The sequence below is a fragment of the Pan paniscus genome, chromosome X, assembly GCF_029289425.2.
Source record: "Pan paniscus chromosome X, NHGRI_mPanPan1-v2.0_pri, whole genome shotgun sequence".
NCBI lineage: Eukaryota > Metazoa > Chordata > Mammalia > Primates > Hominidae > Pan > Pan paniscus.
In genome coordinates this window covers 26281554-26301061 of record NC_073272.2, presented here as the reverse complement: position 1 = coordinate 26301061, position 19508 = coordinate 26281554, and the positions used below count along the sequence as shown (strand labels likewise).

Here is a 19508-nt window from a genome sequence, read left to right as displayed (position 1 = left end):
TAAAGTGTCTCATACAGTTTAAGAGTAAAATTTGGAAATAAATATCTCGCAGCAGTAAAATACAGTGATGAAATGCAGACAGAACACAGGAAATTAAACTATTCAAGTATCTGGCATCTTATTGTAAATATGCATATGGGAAAATACATTAAGAATGGTATAAGACAAGTCAGTCAATGGAACTAAATAAAAAGTTTAGGACCAGGCCCATGAGTGAGTATGTATATATAAAAATCGAGCATATTGAGAAAGTGACATTGCAAATCAGCAGGTAAACAATCAAACTAATAATCAAGTTAACTGGAACAGCGGGCTAACAATTTCAGTCACATCCTAATTTCAAGACTTAAAACCAAATACTGGATTAAAAATGTAAAAGGGTGAAATCGCAGAAATGATAACAGAAAAATCAGGTGAATAAGTACATAATCTTGGGATAAGGAGGGCTGTTCTAAGCTTAATATCAAAGGTAGAAACAAATAATGTGAAGAAACAAATGATATGACTATGTAGAATTTTAGCAATCCTATAGGGACACACATTAATAAATGAAGTAGAAAAAAAACAAAAAACTTAAAAAAAGGAAAAAACTAGCACCCCATCAGAAAACTAGGCAAAGGATCTGCTATCTATGCAAAATTTACCAAAGAAGAAGCACAAATGCCAATAACGTCACCCTTACAAATAAGAAAAGCAAATCAAAACAATGTGATACTTATTATTCTCCACGTATCAGCATCAGCTAGAGTTTGGGGCTTAACTGAGGCACTTCTCAGGACAATCAGCAACATACAGCAAAAGCCCAAAGAAAATAATTCCACTTGGAGGAATTGATCCTAGGAAAATAACTGGACAAGGTGAACAGCTGTTTGTTTGTTTGTTTATTTATTTATGAGACAGAGTCTTGCTCTGTTGCCCAGGCTAGAGTGCAGTGGCACAATCTTGACTCACTGCAACCTCTGCCTCCCGCGTTTAGGCAATTCTCCTGCAGCCTCCCAAGTACCTGGGATTACAGGTGCCCACCACCACGCCTGGCTAATTTTCATATTTTTAGTAGAGACAGGGTTTCACCATGTTGCCCAGGCTGGTCTCGAACTCCTGGCCTCAGGTGATCCGCCCGCCTTGGCCTCCCAAAGTGCTGGGATTACAGGCGTCGGCCACCATGCCCGGCCAACAGATGTATTTAAAAGTTGTTCTTTAAAGCATTGTTTATAGTAGCATGAAAACTACAAACCAGTCTAAAATCCAGTGATAGAAGATCAAATTGCATGAACTATCTGAAGATGGACTATTAACATGAATATTATGAAACTATTAATAATGGTGTAGATCTATAATGTTGACACTTGTTATGTTTGTAAAAATATTTTATGCATATAAATATATGCATGCCTAGGGAAAAGCACGGAAGAAAGGAAAATAGTAGTAGTGGTTGTCCCCTGGTAGTAGAAATTTGGGGTGACTTTCTTTTTACTTATCTCAATAGTCTTATTTTTCTGAAATATTTGATGAAATATTTGACGAAATATTTCTGTAACAAATACATATGTACAATGACAATAAAGATGCAAAACTCTGAAATTAGGCCATCGTCATTCACAAAAAATTTTATAATAGACAATTTGTCCTTTATGTAATACTCGTTGCAATGTATTTGTAAGTTAAATATTACTAAAGTGAAACGATTCATTATAGTAGAGAAGTGCCTCAACTTATCTGAAGTGGGGAGACTTACCTCAATGGCTCAATGCTCAGAATTCTCCTCCAATCTTCCGGGCTCTTCTAAACTCTATCATAAATGATCAACAAGCTTGTCCTCTAAGCTACTTTTGCTTTACTAAAATGATTTCCCTGCTGGTGATCCCATACAACCTCTTGGTAAACAGAAAAGGCTGCTACCATGATACTCGCTCACCTTTCACTCCTTCCTTCACCAAGAACATCAGCCTTCTCAAATGCCAACTATCGTAACTAACCACATGAACCTAGGCAAGCTACAAAACTCACGGAGTGAGAGCTCAGCTATTATTGCGATGGTCAAGCACACACTGGATTCAGCACTGACAGTTTGCAAAGCAGGCTCGTGACCATAAATCACATCGGATAACCTGTTCCAGAAACTGAGACGGGACTCCGGGAAAAACACAGCAGAAATTTAACATCGTGTATAGTTGTCTCTCAGTATCCGCAGGGGACTGGTTCCAGGATCCCCGCAGATACCCAAATCCTCAGATGCTCAAGTCCCTTATCTAAAATAGTGCATACAGCCTACTCACATCCTCTCGGATACTTTAAATCATCTCTAGACTAGTTATAATACCTGATACAATGTAAATGCTATGTAAACAGTTGATAGACTGTATTTTAAAATTTTGTATTATTTCTTATTGTTGCACTGTTATTTTTTATTGCTTTTTTTTTTCCTGAATATCTTTTCGATCTGTGGCTGGTTGAATCCAAGGATGTGGAAACTGCCAGTACAAAGGACCAACTATACTTCTACAAATCTGTTCTAAAATTTGGAGCTACAGTGGTCAGCCCTAGGTTTTAGGATTTCTGCCAAACGGTTACCAGCTAATGACTTTTGAGAAAACAAAGCTCCTGGATTGAATTCATTTAATAATCGCTTAAATGACAGCAGTGGCTTATATCAAGGAAAACGCTACATCTGGGGCTCTAACCCAATGCTTCCCTGCCTTCCACACTTCACAGATCCATCAGACAAAACACCCAACAAAGTATAAAATAGGTGAGGGCTTTTGTTTTTCCTTTGAATTTTAGTTTACAACTAGACTAGAACTAGCTACTCATGGCTCAGACGTAAACATAACTTATAGGTCCAGCTTTGCTATGAACGGTCACAATCTTGGGCAAGTCACTTCACATCTCTGAACTCAGTTTCCTTATCTGTGGATTGAGAGGACTGGGTTAAATACCTCCTAAGGTTGCTTGTATAACATGGTGTTTCCCTAGTTCTTCTTATGGAACATCTATTAAGTCAGGTGTTCAGTCTCATAACTATGTGGACTAGTTTATACTTAGAAATTTCTCAGCACAACAGGCCTACCATATGCATCCACTTACATATACATGAAACAGGAAGAAATTAATGTGAAAGGGGTATTTAATTTCTCTTGGAGGGGAAAACATACTCACAGCTAGAGTTAGTGTTCCTGGGATAAATAAAAATGAAAAACAGAAATATCTCATCAGCATGATAATTTGCCAGTCTGTGCATAAAGGAAGCAATAGAATTCAGGTTGCTATATAAAAAAACATACTTTTATGCCTCTCCAAAATAAAACCACTACAGTTTTTGAGCTCAAATGTAATATCCTATTGAAATTTTTTTTTAATTGTAAAGGATTGAGTAGATAAATTCATGTATATAAAAAGGCCACTGCATTCTTAAAACTACCACTAGATGGAACATTTACTGCGACTGCCCAGTTCACCTTGGGTAAAGGTATTAAGTATTAGATCATAAAAGCAAAACTGAAAGTGTCATTATTACTTTTGTATTGTGTTACATTCTTAGCTCGAATTTAAAAAAAAACTCAATGTTGAGTCACTACTCATTAAGAAAATGAACGCTTTTGTCCACATTCATACTCCTTGAGTCTTAATGACTTGAATTACATTTACCAAAATCTTTCTTACCTAGATATTTTTACTTTCAGCTAAGTGGTACCATACTTACTTATCCAAGACCTGTGGATCCTCAGGGCTCTTATTTTCATATTCTAAAAGTTCAAGAAAACTCTGCATATACCTAAAAGGAAAAAAAAAAGAAAAAGAAGAGTTACTATGTTAGTTGCCTGCCCAGCATCCACCCCTCCTCTCCCTCTTCCTAAGAACACTCCAAAATTTCACTCAGGTCTCCATCCCATCCGCATCCCCCATGTGGCTTAAGTGCATCAGGGAAGCCAGTGCCTCCAAAGATCCTGGGTGGTCCCATTTTTCTCTGGGCAATTCTATTTCTTTTGTCACTAATTATTCATTAGCCCAATAGTTTAGGTCTAAGCCTATCACTGTGTGCATTCCCCTGAACACAGGGAATGGCTCAGGAATGGACATACTGTCTCAATTCAGGCCAGTAAAATGACAGAAAAGACTCGCTAGAGGACTTTGGCAGAGAAATCAACCTGCTCTGCTTTTGTGCAGTGCTGTGTGGATTGGAAGCCTGGAACTGCTGCAGCTTTTCTGCCACCAGGGGGGAATCCAGTCTGAAAATGAAGCCAGCACCATCGAAAGCAGGACCTCGATAGCTTCATGAATCTCTGAATCAAACCAACACCAAAAGCTCACCCTATGGCTGGACCTTCTAGTGACATGAGCCAGGTTCGGTTGCATTTTCTCTACTTACAAACAGACATATCCTAACTTATACACCAAGTCTATAGTTTGATTACCAAAAATGTACTTATACATTTTAAGAAACACATGTGTGACACTGAAGTGCCTGTCAAGAACTTAGAAACTAGAAGTGAAGAAGGGTCCTTCTGAGTTAAATTAATTTCATCAGTACTTAATGGGGGAGAAAGAAGGCCAATTAAACCCTCAGAAACAGCTTCTGGATTAAGAATAGCTCCATATCTCAATCAGGGCCAGTATAAGAAACAGTCTGTCCAACATTAAAATCTGGAGAACACAGAAAAATGAGATCCAGAGAGGCCCATTAGTGCAGCAGCTATATCCAGCCAGGATCTGTTGGATCTGGTGGGGATTCAGATATTCCAATTAGAGATATTTGATCTCTATTTGGGGTTTTAACATGTCCTGAAAGAATTATCCCTTTATTCTAATTATTTCTAAGCTTTAATTGCCACTAATCCTATTATCTACACCTTTGGATAGAGGATGAGGACACTCTAGTAACTAAAAATGACTGTTACACATATAAATACTCCAATGAGAATGCCACTTGATTCATCAGCTTCATGTGAACTTTGGACAATGCATTTGACACTAATGAATGTTCATTGATGGACATACTTTTTAAAAGTCTCTGGGGGCTGGGCGTGTTAGCTCACGCCTGTAATCCCAGCACTTTGGGAGGCTGAGGCGAGTGGATTACTTGAGGCCAGGAGTTCGAGACCAGCCTGGCCAACATGGCGAAACCCCGTCTCTACTAAAAATACAAAAAATTAGCTGGGCGTGGTGGCACATGCCTGTAGTCCTAGCTACTCGGGAGGCTGAGGCAGGAGAATCGCTTGAACCCAGGAGGCAGAAGTTGCAGTGAGCCGAGGTTGTGCCACTGCATTCCAGCCTGGGCGACTGAGCAAGACTCCATCTCAAAAAAATAAATAAAATAAATAAATAAAAGTCTCTGGGCATATAAGGCTATGGATTAGATATTGTTAAAATCATTGGGTCAAAACGCCAAGAGGTCAAAGCCAGCCAGCCCCAGTGATGCCCTCCGCCCTGCCACATGCAAGCAAGCTAGGTAGGCATCCTGTCCTTTCCAAAGGGGACAGTTGGAGAAAGTCATAAATAGCAGGGAGCCAAAGATTATTCTGGGCCGGGTGCGGTGGCTCACACCTGTAATCCCAGCACTTTGAGAGGCCGAGGCAGAGGGATCACAAGGTCAGGAGATCGAGACCAACCTGGCTAACACAGTGAAACCCCGTCTTTACTAAAAATACAAAAATTAGCAGGGCATGGTGGCGGGCGCCTGTAGTCCCAGCTACTTGGGAGGCTGAGGCAGGAGAATGGCATGAACCCAGGAGGCGGAGCTTGCAGTGAGCTGAGATCCCGCCACTGCACTCCAGCCTCGGCAACAGAGAGAGACTCTGTCTCAAAAAAAAAAAAAAAAAGATTATTTTGAGGTTCCCAGCCTAACAGTCAAGAGAGCAAGGAGGACACACTGTGACCAAGGGGATGGTGGTGGGGTTCACAGCCCATTATGCATAAGATTCACTTTTAAAAGGAAAAAATGGCAGTGAAACACAAAGCATGATCCTGAAGTGGATTCCTAAATCAGGAGGAGAAACTGCAAAAAAAAAAAAAAAAAAAAAAAAAAAAGATGGGGGTAGTATCAGGACAATTAGTAGTAAAGTGAGAACAAGTTCTACATATTAGAAGACACTACTGTATCAATGTTAAATTTCCCAAATTTGATGATCACATTGTGGTTTTCTGAGACCTGTTCCAATGAAATACATGCTAAAGTATTTAGGGCAAAGGGGCATGATGTAGACATCGTGTATGTGTACCATATATGGGTGTGTGTACCATATATAGACATAGATATATATATGTGTGCACGCACGTGTGTGTGTGTGTGTGTGTGTGTGTATGCAGAGAGTGAGACAGAGAGAGAGAATATGAATGACAATGGTAGAACGTTGCCAAATGTTAACAATGTTAACAATTAGTGAATCTACGTGAAGGTATACTGGAATTCTTTCTACCAGTTTTACAACCCTTCTGTTAAGTAGGAAAGTATTTCAAAATAGAATGTTTAAGAAACAAGAAGGAAGAAATGGCATGCATTTGTTTGGAATGGATACGGAAAAGGAACAGTTAAAAGACAAAAACCAAACAATAGAGTTGACATAGCAATTTGTTCAAGCCTATATTTTGCCGGAATAATATAACACATTTAAGTACATTTGGTCTTTGTCCCTGCTTCCTGGACAGAGCTCCCAAAACCCTTGGAACTACCTGAATGATAGGATTGTCTTCTGCTATCCATAAGGAGCCGCCTTTGACCACACCTGAGTTTATGCTAATGTGGTGACTTAGGACGGGACCTCTAGATAGCCTCAGGATGGGGCTGGTCACCAGAAAGGCCAAGTGATTCGAGGACTGCAACTTTCAGCTCTACCCTCAACCTCTGGGGAGGGGAGAGGGCTGGAGATTGAGCTCTATCAAAACCCTTGAACGACCATCAGAGAGTCTCCAGGTTGGTGAACATATGGGGGTACTGGGAGGGTGGTGTGCCCAGAGTGGGCATGGAAGCTCCATGTGGCCCCCCATACCTTGCCCTATGCATCTCTCCCATGTGGCTGTTCCTGAATTGTACCCTTTCTAATAAACCTATAAACATAGGTGAAGTATCTTCCTGAGTTCTGTGAGCCGTTCTAGCAAATTATCAAATCTGAGAAAAGGGGCATGGAAACTCAATGTCTAGCCACTCAGTCAGAAGCACGGGTGGCCCAGGACTTTGTGTCACAAATTCAACTTCTTCAGTTAAATGACATATGCTTTAAGCATCAGAGCTATAACTGATTTAAGTTTATGTTACACTCTGTCAAAATTTTTCCTACTTTTCATGGAGCAAATGAAGCAAAGCAGGGAACTGATATTTTTCCAATCTGAGGTTCCCCTTTAAATAACTTAATTTGTTCTACAAGAAGTACTGACTTCAAGGAATGTCTTTACAAGGAAAACGAAAGGAGTAAGGTTAAGACTTGATAAAAGCAGCAAATATCCTGTCAGAAGAACTGCAATCCCACCACACACAAGAAAAACTCAGGAAAGTGTCTAGTATAACTTACAAGCATTTTCATTAAAACAACTTTAAAACGAACAGCTCTAAAAGAAAAAAAACAAAACAAAACAAAACAACTTTTAATTGCATGGAAAACCCAGCTATCCCAAATGACTCATTCCTAGACGGGCAGTATGCGCACTTTTACAGAGAATGGTCTCGCTGCCAAATGTTCACAGCATTGTGGGAAGATCCATTTTAAGCCACATTGTTTACTTACCAACTCTGAACCAATCCCACTGAAGGGCGGTTAAGTAAATTATCCGGCAGAAGATTAACTTCTCTCATTGTGTTAGCCAGCCGCACAGGAAGTTCCTTTCGTAGAAACATATATGAAGTTTTCTCACATGCATTATCTCTCCCTATTAAGACATGAAAAATGTTCCATGATTTTATAGTCTAACAGATGGAGAAATAAAGTGCTCCCACGGTAGCACGGTTACTACTGGTTGGAAAGAGAAAATTAAATAATCCTGCAGTCTCTAGTTGAATTTTTATCCTTTGAAATAGCAAGTTCAAGAAAATAAGTTAATTAGCAGAGAAAAAGAACATTCATTACAAGAGGCAACTTTGAAAGCAGTTTTTTTTTCTTAACACAAAAACGTTCCTAGTGTTACCAGCGGCAATACAAAAGTGACCTGGGATATAATCTGAACTTGTTTTCAAATAAACACCATGGGAAAACTGCCAAGTACAAAGGTAACAGAACGTGTAAATCCACTCCCATTCATAGGGCTTTCCAGGAGGCAACGGATCCATTCATCTCACAATTATTTACCTACTGTGTGTGCCAACTGTTTCCTAAGATTTTCCTCCAGTGTGTTTCTTCAGGGACCATAGCTCTGCCCCTCTGGGAAGTAGCCACAGACCCCAGAGACCCTGTGCTTCCAGAGGAGGGGCTCTGACTGAGACACAGGGTTGGCATGTGCCAGAGAAACATGCCAGAGAAACTATCTCTTGGGTATACTCAGAGGCAGAGTGATCTACCATGCCACATCGGAGAGGGTAAGATGTGGGTTGACCATAAGGAAGGAGGTCAGTGCCTTCTGGAGGCTTCCCTGAGTTAGCTGTGCATAAAATTTACATAAACAAGACGCCATGAGAGGAAACATACCTGGCCACTTAAAAGAGGAAACCTGAGCTCTTTCCCCTGCTGTCATGTGGCAGGAAGAGTTCTAGCATCAGCCTGGCCTGCAACCCCCAGCCCTGCTGGAAACTCCATGGTGGCTGGGAGTGGAGGGCCTGATAGAAAAGGCATGAGCTTTGGAGACAGAAATGTTCTCCAGCCCCAACTCCTCCATTTGCAGGTTGTGAAACCTTTGGTAAGCTTCTTCACTTCTGAGTCTCAGCTGCCTTAATCTGTAAAATGGGGATAAAACTAGTTTGTGTAAGGACTAAATGTGATACTGTGCATGGAGGCTGACACGGAGCAAGTGTTGGACAAACACTGGTCCTTCCGGTCTCCGTGGTATTGAGGGGTCCATCCCATCTCCCTCGCCCTGCCTAGGCCTCTTTGCTGCTCCATATTCCCTGGAGGCTGCACAGAAATGGGCAACATCATGGCCAGGCCCAGAGAGAGACGAGCAGAGCCATTTAACAATTTTCTCTTCCAAACTCTCCTTATTCTTCTGTACGTCATGAAGGCAGCAAGTCAGAGATTCAGAAGTGAATCCAATTTTCTAACACTTCCAGTCATATTCTGGTTTATTCATTTGCTCTCCCTACCAAATAAAATTTGAAAAAAAGAACCTAATCTAGAAAGTAATCTGCAGAACCTTTCTTCCCCACTCATCCCTGACCCCCTTCTCCATTCTCAAAAAAGTTACAATAAAAGATGAAAGTCTGAAATAATCCATCCCTCATTTCCCTCATCCTAAGTGAGTATATTGAAGGCCTTTGGTAAATCTTTTAACTAAATGATGATTCACTTTTCTCCTTCATACTTTCACTGTGATAAGTACCTCAATCCCCAAATACCCACTTCAAGTAAGAGGAGAAGGGGTGTAATGCCCCCACAATGACCTTCCAACATCTATTCTATACACATTCATTTGGCCTTTGGCAATTAACATTTTAAATGACTCTGGTCATTTTTTTTTTTTTTTGACGGAGTGTTGCTCTGTCACCCAGGCTGGAGTGCAATGGCATGATCTCGACTCACTGCAACCTCCGCCTCCTGGGTTCAAGTGATTCTCCTGCCTCGGCCTCCCAAGTAGCTGGGACTACAGGCACCCACCACCACGCCTGGCTAATTTTTCGTATTTTTAGTAGAGACGGGGTTTCACTGTGTTAGCCAGGATGGTCTCCATCTCCTGACTCGTGATCCACCCGCCTCGGCCTCCCAAAGTGCTGGGATTACAGGCGTGAGCCACCGCGCCCAGCCAGCTCTGGTCATTTTGCTTCAAATAATATAGAGACAGTCCTCAACTTAAAACAGTTCAACTTATGATTTTTTGATTGTTTAATCTTCTCACTTTATGATGGGTTTATCTAATTATTAAGTGCTTTTTTTGTTTTGAGACAGAATCTCACTGTCACCCAGGCTGGAGTGCAGTGGCATGATCTCCGCTTACTGCAACCTCCACCCCCCAGGTTCAAGCGGCTCTCATGCCTCAGCCTCCCGAGTAGCTGGGATTACAGGCGCCCGTCACAATGCTTGGCTAATTTTTGTGTTTTCAGTAGAGATAGGGTTTCATCATGTTGGCCAGGCTGGTCTCGAACTCCTGACCTCAAGTGATCCACCCACCTTGGCCTCCCAAAGTGCTGGCATTACAGGCATGAGCCACTGTGCCTGGCCAAGTGCATTTTTGAGTTACAATATTTTTGACTTATGATGGATTCATCAGGATGTAACCCCACTGTAAGTCAAGGAGCATCTGTATATTATTCCTAAAAGGTTCTGGATGAATATAATTTTAATTTTAAATGCAATAAAATTGCTGATATTTATCACAGTGAATCTCATTATAAAATGAATTCCCTATTATCTAAGTTAAAATAAAAGTCTAGCTTTTCACATGCCAGGAAAAATACTTTGCATCCTGGCTAAACAGAAAGGAAATTATCTTTAAATCACAAAAGAAACATTGATGTTCTCACTGTGGGATGACAAAGACTTTCTCCTTTGACCAAACTTGAAACAGGTTCTTCTGGGTTTGCTTGTTTTTGGAGACAGGGTCTCACTCTGTCACCCAGGCTGCAGTGCAGTGGTACAATCACAGTTTACTACAGCCTCAACCTCCTGGGCTCAAGTGATCCTGCCACCTCAGCCTCCCAGGTAGGTGGGACAGCTGGCTAATTTTTGTATTTTTAGTAAAGAGGGGGTTTCGCCATGTTGCCCAGGCTGGTCTCGAACTCCTGGGCTCAAGCGATCCTCCCGTCTCAGCCTCCCAAAGTGCTGGGATTACAGGCATGAGCCACCGTGCCTGGCTCTGAGTCCTCTTTCTGACTAGGCCTCGACTTTGGGTTCTATCTTGACCTGCTTAGTCCAGTCTCAGCAAAAATCCTGCTAAGTCATTTTAGTGAAAATCCCCTACCCTTGGTGTCTGATCCCCCTACCCTCGATATCTTATCATCCTGGCCTGCCTTCAACAAGAATCCCCTCCAACCTGGATTTTTCCTCTTAGTAACTTTCCACCCATTGACCCACACCCTGCTCCTTGGCTATAAATTTCCACTTGTCCTTGTTGCATTAGGAGTTCAACCTGATCTCTCCCCACTATTGCAAAACTCCCACTGTAGTGGTCCCTCTTGAATAAAGCCTTCCCTACCATCTTTAACAAGTATCAGATAATTTTTTTTCTTTTTTCTTTTTTTTTTTTGAGACAGGGTCTCGCTCTGTCACCCAACCTCCACCTCCCGAGTTCAAGCAATTCTCCCTGCCTCAGTCTCTGGAGTAGCTGGGATTAAAGGCATCCACCACCATGCCCAGCTAATTTTTGTATTTTTACAAAGAGATAGGGTTTCACCATGTTGGCCAGGCTGGTCTTGAACTCCTGACCTCAGGTGATCCGCCCACCTCGGCCTCCCAAACTGTTGGGATTACAGGTGTGAGCCACCAACCATGTCTAGCCAGTTTTTTTTTTTTCTTTAAGAGGAAAAAGGAAGTTCTGGAATAGGGAAGAAGTAGAAGAATTCTGGTGTTAAACTGAAACTGGGAGTATCAGTATGAACTAATAATTTTTTCACAATTATGAGTTTTTGAGGGTAATGAAAGTATACATGTTTAAATTTCCAAGTTGGCAGCCTGTTAGGAGTCACAGGATACGAGCATGTTGTGAGCAGTGAGAGCTGGCTGGCAGGTGTGAGGTGGCCATAGTCAGCTTCTCATCTCTTCTCTAGAAGTTGCAGATCTAGATGGTTTCAGAATTTAAAGGTTTTTCAATTTTAGGAAGGTAAAAAGGAGTCTATACCATACATTGTACAATACAGAGTATTAGAGAGCCACAACATAGCTGCAGTGAAATACGTGAACATTTCCAGTAAGTAGGATAAAGACTATGGAATCGAGTCAGTTCAGGTCTGGTTTTGCTACAAAATGAGTTGTGGCAGCAAATATATGAAAAAGAAATTCAATTTTCAGAGTTTTTTGAGTTCAGGATTCAGAGAAAAGCCTATGGTCCTGCGGGGCGTTGATGACAAAGGTCAGGTGCTGAAGTTCGATTGGGGTTTGAATCTTGACTAGAGCATTCACAAGCTTCATGAGCAGGGGTAAGTTTCTTTACACTTCTAAACTTCATTGTAACCACCTATAAAAAAAGAGCAGTATCTACTTCACAGAGATTTGGTGAGGGTTAACATGTGCTTAACATTTAAACCAGAGGCAGTGGCTCACGCCCGTAATCCTAGCTACTTGGGAGGCTGAGATGGGAAGATCATGTGAGGCCAGGAGTTCAAGACCAGCCTGGGCAATGTGGCAAGACCCCCATCTCTATAAATAAAAACTTAATAAACCACAATATTCAACAGTCACATATTCTTAAAACTTAGAAGAGGGGCTAATTAAATAGCAATCACTAATGACGCTGATGATGCTCAAACAGAATAGTCTGAGGCCATGGGATACACAATCGAACTGTCAGTTACTGCTTGGTCAGCCCTGAGAACCCATTCCCTGGGCTCATCTGATGATTCTGCAATAGTTAAAACTCAACTACTAGGCATGGTCTAAGAGAACCAAATTTCAGGAAGCATTTTCTTCAAGCTTCCTTGGATTATCAGCCTGTTATAAAACTCATGTGGAAAGAAACTTTTATCTGTCTCTCTATCCCCCATAGCACATATTATAGTGCCTCGCCTATGGTAGCTTCTCAATGATTTTTTCAAATAATAGATAATGCTTTCAGAAGTTTGTTTTTTTCTTTGTTGTTGATTTTTTTTTTCTTTTCTTTTTTTTTTTTTTGAGACAGAGTCCCGCTCTGTTGCCCAGGCTGAAGTGCAGTGGTGTGATCTCGGCTCACTGCAACCTACGCCTCCTGGGTTCAAACGGTTCTCCTGCCTCAGCCTCCTGAGTAGCTGGGATTACAGGTGCCCATCACCACGCCCAGCTAATTTTTGTATTTTTAGTAGAGATGAGGTTTCACCATGTTGGACTAGCTGGTCTCCAACTCCTGACCTTAAGTGACCTGCCCGCCTCAGCCTCCCAAAGTGCTGGGATGACAGGCATGAGCCACCACACTCAGTCCAGAAGTTCGTATTTTTTAAAAAGAGTAGTTGGAAAATTTCAGGTTTTGTCTCTTACATTCTACATTAGGTTTAGGGACAAATTCTTTGTACTCAGACACCTTAATTATATATCAGCTTAAATAGGAGGATAAGTCTTTTTTAGTTAATTAGTTAGCCTAAAAATAAGTATGAAATGCCTGATTTTTATAATCTTTCTGTGCTTTCTTCACGTACATTGAAAGTATCTTTCCTATGTATTAATGCCGGATACTCAGTTTAAATGAAAAGGTTCTAACAATCATTTTTTTTTAAATAATAAACTTACCAAGAAAAACATTTTGGTTCTAAATGAATGTCCTCGCCAGAGGGTTCTGTTTTGATAAGTCTTCTGGTATATTGTGTATTTTCCAGTTCTGCTTTCCAATTATTTGACTTCATTTTTTCCCTACTTACTTGGCTTCTCTACATTCCTTAATTTTGACTTTCTATTTTTATTCTGCATTTCTCAATATACTTCATCTTATTCAAATTTACCAATTAAGTTTTTCCCTGGTATCAGTTCAAAGATGACAAAGGGAGCAGGTGAGGGGGCTTGGAAAACTCTGACTTAGTGGATGCAAACAGGTCATTAGACTCAAATACACTCATGTGCATTTCTTCTGTTTTTCTCCTAAGTTTGACGATCCTTTCATTCTCTTTTGTTTCTGGTTTGTTTGTTTTTGAGACACAGTCTCTCTCTGTTGCCCAGGCTGGAGTGCAGTGGCGCAATCTTGGCTCACCAAGTGGCGGCAACCTCCACCTCCTGAGTTCAAGCGATTCTCCTGCCTCAGCCTCCTGAGTAGCTGGGATTACAGGCATGCACCACCACACCCGGCTAATTTTTGTATTTTTAGTAGAGACGGGGTTTCACCACGTTGGCCAGGTTGGTCTTTAACTCCTGACCTCAGATGATCCGCCTGCCTCAGCTTCCCAAAGTTCTAGGATTACAGGCGTGAGCCACTGCGCCTGGCCTCTGTTTGTTTTTTATACTTTGTCCTTTTATTGGGAAGCTGGAGACAATTACTATATTTGCAAAAGGTATGATTTGCTTTGTCTAGAAAGGTTCCATATAGCTTCACATTCACCAAGACCTAGGGTGAATAGACACAGAAATATAAATGACTTTCAATGTAATGCAGGGAGCCTTCCCTATGGTGGGACCAGGAGGTAGCCAAGAGCGTTTAGCTAGCCACCTGAGAGCAGGAGCTCACAGACATATTTCTTTATACCTGGTTTCCATAGCGGCTGATAACCCTGGCTTCGTTTTAATCCTCTTTTTGACTAATTTACAGGCGGCAGAAAAAATAATTATTTCTTCAATTAATCAAGTCACCTGATAATAAGTGTCTTTTTTTTTTTTTTTTTTTGAGATGGAGTTTTGCTCTTGTTGCCCAGGCTGGAGTGCAATGGCACAATCTTGGCTCACTGCCACCTCTGCCTCCTAGGTTCAAGTGATTGATAGTAAGTACCTTTTAATTAAAGCAGAGGCTGAGGACATATTTTGTACTGTCTTCAATCAACAGAGACCATGCCTCCTAAAATGTAGAGTCTCCTCTGTCTGGATTACTTGAAGGCTTTCTTTGTCCATTGTTCAGCTTTAGCAGTTGGTGGGGGTTGGGGGGTGGTTTGGGAGTGGCAATAATGAGATAAAGAGCAATACATGGAAAAATTACCCGCAAGGCACCAAAAAACCCCAATAGAATGATCCAGCTCATTCTGATAATTTTTATTAATATCATCAACTAAATGCTTTCGATTAATATCACCAACTAAATGTCTGAGTTGGCAATGTACTTTTCCCATTAGCCATGTTTAAATTGGTAAAATATAACTGAGAACATATTATTTTAAGCTTTTTAAAAAAATTTTTCAACTTTTATTTCAGATACAGGGGGTACATGCGCAGGTTTGTTCCATGTGTATGTTGCACCTAGGCAGTGTGCACGGTACCCAATAGGTAGTTTTTCAACCCGCGCCCACTTCCCCCCCCATCTAGTAGTTTACAGTGTCTGTTGTCCCCATGTTTATGTCCATGTGTGCAGGTGAGCTCTTCAACTTCTTTTCTCTAGTTGTAGTTATAAGATTTCAATCTGTTGAAAACACTGAATTTTAGAATAAGTCATTAATTTTTTGATTTACTAGGGTTAAACAATGATTAATTGAATAGTCCTTCAGAAGAAACAATCTGACACGTGAATGGAGACCTATCAAATGATTGTGAATGTCCTTCAAAGAATCACTTTTTTAAAAACTTAGTTTCTACTTTTAAAATGTTTGTTTTGTTTCATGAGCAGTTTCTCACTGCCTTAAGAGCTTAAGAGTTTTCCTTTGTTCAAGAACATTTATTTCTGAATTTAAGAAGGATCAAAATAGGCTGCAGATTTGGAATCTGCCAAACTTGGGGCTGCCTCCACTCTAGGCCAGACCATGTTTTGGTTATTAATAACAGTGAGCCAATTATGCCTGCAATCCCAGCACTTTGGGAGGCTGAGGCAAGAGGACTGCTTGAGTCCAAGAGTTCAAGACCAGCCCAGGCAACATAGGGAGACCCAGTCTCCACAAAAAAATAAAAAATCAGCTGGGCATGGTGGTGCGTGACTATAGTTCCAGCTACTTGGGAGACTGAGGCAGGAGGATCGCTTGAGCCGGGAGGTGGAGGCTGCAGTGAGCTGTGATTGTGCCACTGCACTCCAGCCCAGGTGACAGAGTGACACCCCATTTCAAAAAAACAAAAACAAAAAGAGTGAGTCAGAACTTCAGAGACAAAGAGCCAAATACTGGGGATTTCACGCACACTTTATTCCCTATCAAATTCAGTGCCCCAAAACATCTAGATATTACATGACTTCTTTCAGTCCAAAGTCCATATTATGATACTCACAGATGCTGTGAGTCAGGAATTTAGACAGCACGCAGAAGGGATGGCTTATCTGGGCTTCAGCTGGGAAAACCCGAAGGCTGCAGGGTGACTAGATCTTGGGTCTGGAAACATCCGAGGGCCCCTTCACTCCTAAGTCTGATGCTTGGGACAGACAACTGCACAACTAGGACTGCCCATCTGAGCAGCTTGGGGTGGCCTCTTCCTGGGCTCCCTCACATCACGGCAGCTTCGGGCTAGTTGGATCCTTCCACCACTTCAGTGAAAAGACAGCAGCCGCATGGCCTTTTATGACCCAGGCTCAGAAGTCACACAGCTGGCCTAGTCTGCCACAATCAATTAGGCTAAGTAGCCAGGGCCTGCCCAGACTCCAGAAGGAAATTTCGACTCCTGCTCCTGACAGAGGGGTGCCAAGGTCACACTGTAGAAAAGTATCCTCATGGCCATCTTTGGAAAATGCGATCTTCTCTGGGATGTTAATGGGGGGTTGTAGATGATTTATTGCTAAATTATATTTTAAAGCACTCTTTTATGGCCAGTCAGATTTTGTCTCTTTCGGGGGTTAATGTCCATTTTTCTGTCTTTGTTAGTCTCTTTCTCGCTGTAGGCTTCCCTCAGACGTGTGGTGATCTTTGGTTGTTCAGTCAGGTTTGGGAAGGAAGCAGGCTAAAGACTGGGAGCCCTGTGGGGCTCTTGGCGGAGAGAGCTCCCTGAATTCCTGATTACACTGGGGCTTTTCAGTGGGCGCTAATACCACACCAGCTTCCCTGATTCTCCTGAAATAGTTCCATCAGTGTCTTTAGAGAAGAACCCCCTTTTGTCCTTTACCTTGCCGATAGGGATAACTGCCTGCTGTTAATGTTCTAGAGGTCAGAACAGAGGGTGGCCCTTCTGTCTGCAGACTTTTAGTTCATTCTCCTGTTGGCACCCAGCCAGCCTTCCTGCCACTCCTGCCCACTACTGGTCTGCTGCGTTGCTGAGGTAGGAGTCCCCTATCCCCCCACCCCGGGCTCTGCTGCACTATGCTCAGCACCCTCCTCTGCTACAGTGCCTTCTGAGAGTGTTCTAGACCTGAGAACTGTCCAATATAGGAACTGGCAGCCATTACAAGAAATTTATTTATTTATTTTTTTGTTTTACTTTTTTGAGATGGAGTCTTGCTCTGTCGCCCAGGCTGGAGTGCAGAGGCACGATCCCAGCTCACTGCAACCTCCGCCTCCCAGGTTCAAGAGATTCTCCTATTTCAGCCTCCCGAGTAGCTGGGATTACAGATGTGCACCACCGCGCCTGGCTAATTTTTGTATTTTTAGTAGACACAGGGTTTCACCATGTTGGCCAGGCTGGTCTCGAACTGCTGATCTCAGGTGATCCACCAGCCTGAGCCTCTCAAAGTGCTGGGATTACAGGTGTGAGCCATAGCGCCTGGCCCCATTAAGGGAAATTTAGATGTTCTATTTTATTTTTATATCAATGATAAATTCCCCAAGGGTAATAACTGTATCATGGTTATTAGGAGAATACCCTTAAGCTGAGGACATACATACTTAAGTATCTAGGGGTAAAGAGGCATGATGTCTGCAATTTATTCTCAAATGGTTCAGCAAAAAAGCATAAAGCATGTGTATGTGAGAGAGAGAGAGAGAGAGAGAGGAATAGGGATGGATGGAGAGGGAAAAATAAAGCAAATACGGCAAAGTAACTCATAAAAATCTTCCTATAACTAGAACTATTCTATTCTTTAAAAAAATACAAAAATCTCATACAAAATATGCCACTATATGCAGAGCTTCCTAATGGGGTCTGACACCCGTGGTACCCTTCATGTAATGATTTTTGTTCTTCTGATAGGAAAAGGGGGTACGAAGGTGATTGGGATAGAGTTCTTAATTAAGGTAGTAGTCCCTTGATCCTCTCTCTTTAGAAATCCTGTTTGTTTGCTCTTTTGAAACATATATCTGCACAGACTAGTGAGAAAACTGCTGCTCTGTATAACAAAGCCAAAGCAAGCTGTGAATGGATTTCTCTGTGGGCCCAGAAGTTGTGCCCTGTGCTTGGGCAATGCCCTCTGCCACTGCCTCAGTCACTGAGTTCTATGAGTTCTATGTCCTGTATCATGATTCCTCCAAAGATTGAAGAGTCCATTAGTACAATACCTGGTACATTGTAGGTATTCAATAAATATTTCCTGGCTGGGCATGGTGGCTCACACCTGTAATCCCAGTGGGAAGCCAAGGTGGGAGGATCACTTGAGCTCAGATGTTCGAGATCAGCCTGGGCAACACGGCGAAACCCCATCTCTACTAAAAATACAAACAAATTAGCCAGGTATGGTGGCACGTGCCTGTAGTCCCAGCTACTTGGGAGGCTGAGGCATGAAAATCGCTTGAACCTGGGAGGTGGAGGTTGCAGTGAGCCGAGATCATGCCACTGCACTCCAGCCTGGGCGACACAGTGAGACTTTGCCTCAACAACAACAAAAAATTTCCTGGCTGGGTGCGGTGGCTCACACCTGTAATCCCAGTGGTAGGCCGGGGCGGGAGGATCACTTGAGCTCAGGAGTTCGAGACCAGCCTGGGCCATACGGTGAAACCCCGTCTCTACAAAAAATATACAAATTAGCCGGATGTGGCAGTGTGCACCTGTAGTCCCAGGTACTCGGAGGCTGAGAGGTGCAAGGATCGCTTGAGCCCAGGAGGTCAAGGCTGCAGGGAGCCAAGATTGCGCCACTGCACTCCAGCCTAGGTGACAGAGTGAGAGCCTGTGTCACATACACACACACACAAAAACCTCGGATCGCAACTGAAAATTAAAACACCCAGTAAGTTTAGTTACAAACTTAAGATAGCAAATAAAATTCAGGGGTTCAAGATAACATTTGCAGGTAACAGTAAATCCCTCTTACAGGCCAACTTCATTCTATATATTTGTTTAAGGGTATTCAATCCTTAAAATCATGAGAAGAGCCAAAAGGCAGGTAGGAAGACAATACAGTGGCAGTAACAGTCAATATGGTGTGTCAGGCCAGAGAGTGGAAGAGACATGATGTGTTCAGAACAGATGTCACAGATAAAGCTGTGACGAGCTAGAGCATGTGAGTAACGAGCACTATGCAGCCAAAGCCGCCATGCATCCATATCAACCTAATTCCAGAAGGGAGTTTAGAATCTAGTCCTAACGGTAAATTGGTGAGTTACAGGATGCCCTGTTGTCATGGAAGCAGGAATAGCTAATGGTTACACTGTACTCATATTTGAGGTTAACTGAGGCAAATCATTTAGTTAGCCATCACAGTGATCAAAGGGAATCCAAAGCAAGTCACTCTCAAAGCACAAAAGAGCTGAAAGTGCTATGTTTCTTGGAAAATGATCAGTTTTGTACAGCTGAGGCCTTCAGCCAATAAACTTGAAGATAATTAACATTCAAGGTTAAGAG

The 19508-nt window shown here is 42.1% G+C and overlaps 1 protein-coding gene across 2 annotated transcripts in view; it reads right to left on the bottom strand.

Moving 5' to 3' along the window:
* The window catches only part of PDK3 (pyruvate dehydrogenase kinase 3), an 85707-nt gene that overhangs the window by 47877 nt on the left and 18322 nt on the right, over positions 1-19508 (bottom strand). For both annotated transcript variants that reach the window (XR_008622894.2, XM_003819583.4), the window contains exons 2-3: positions 7716-7857; positions 3701-3772 (exon numbers count right to left, since the gene is read on the bottom strand). Coding sequence is in view for 1 of the 2 variants with exons in the window: in XM_003819583.4 (XP_003819631.1) it covers positions 3701-3772; positions 7716-7857 (214 nt within the window). In the remaining variant the exon portion in view is untranslated. The remainder of the gene's footprint in view (positions 1-3700; positions 3773-7715; positions 7858-19508) is intronic.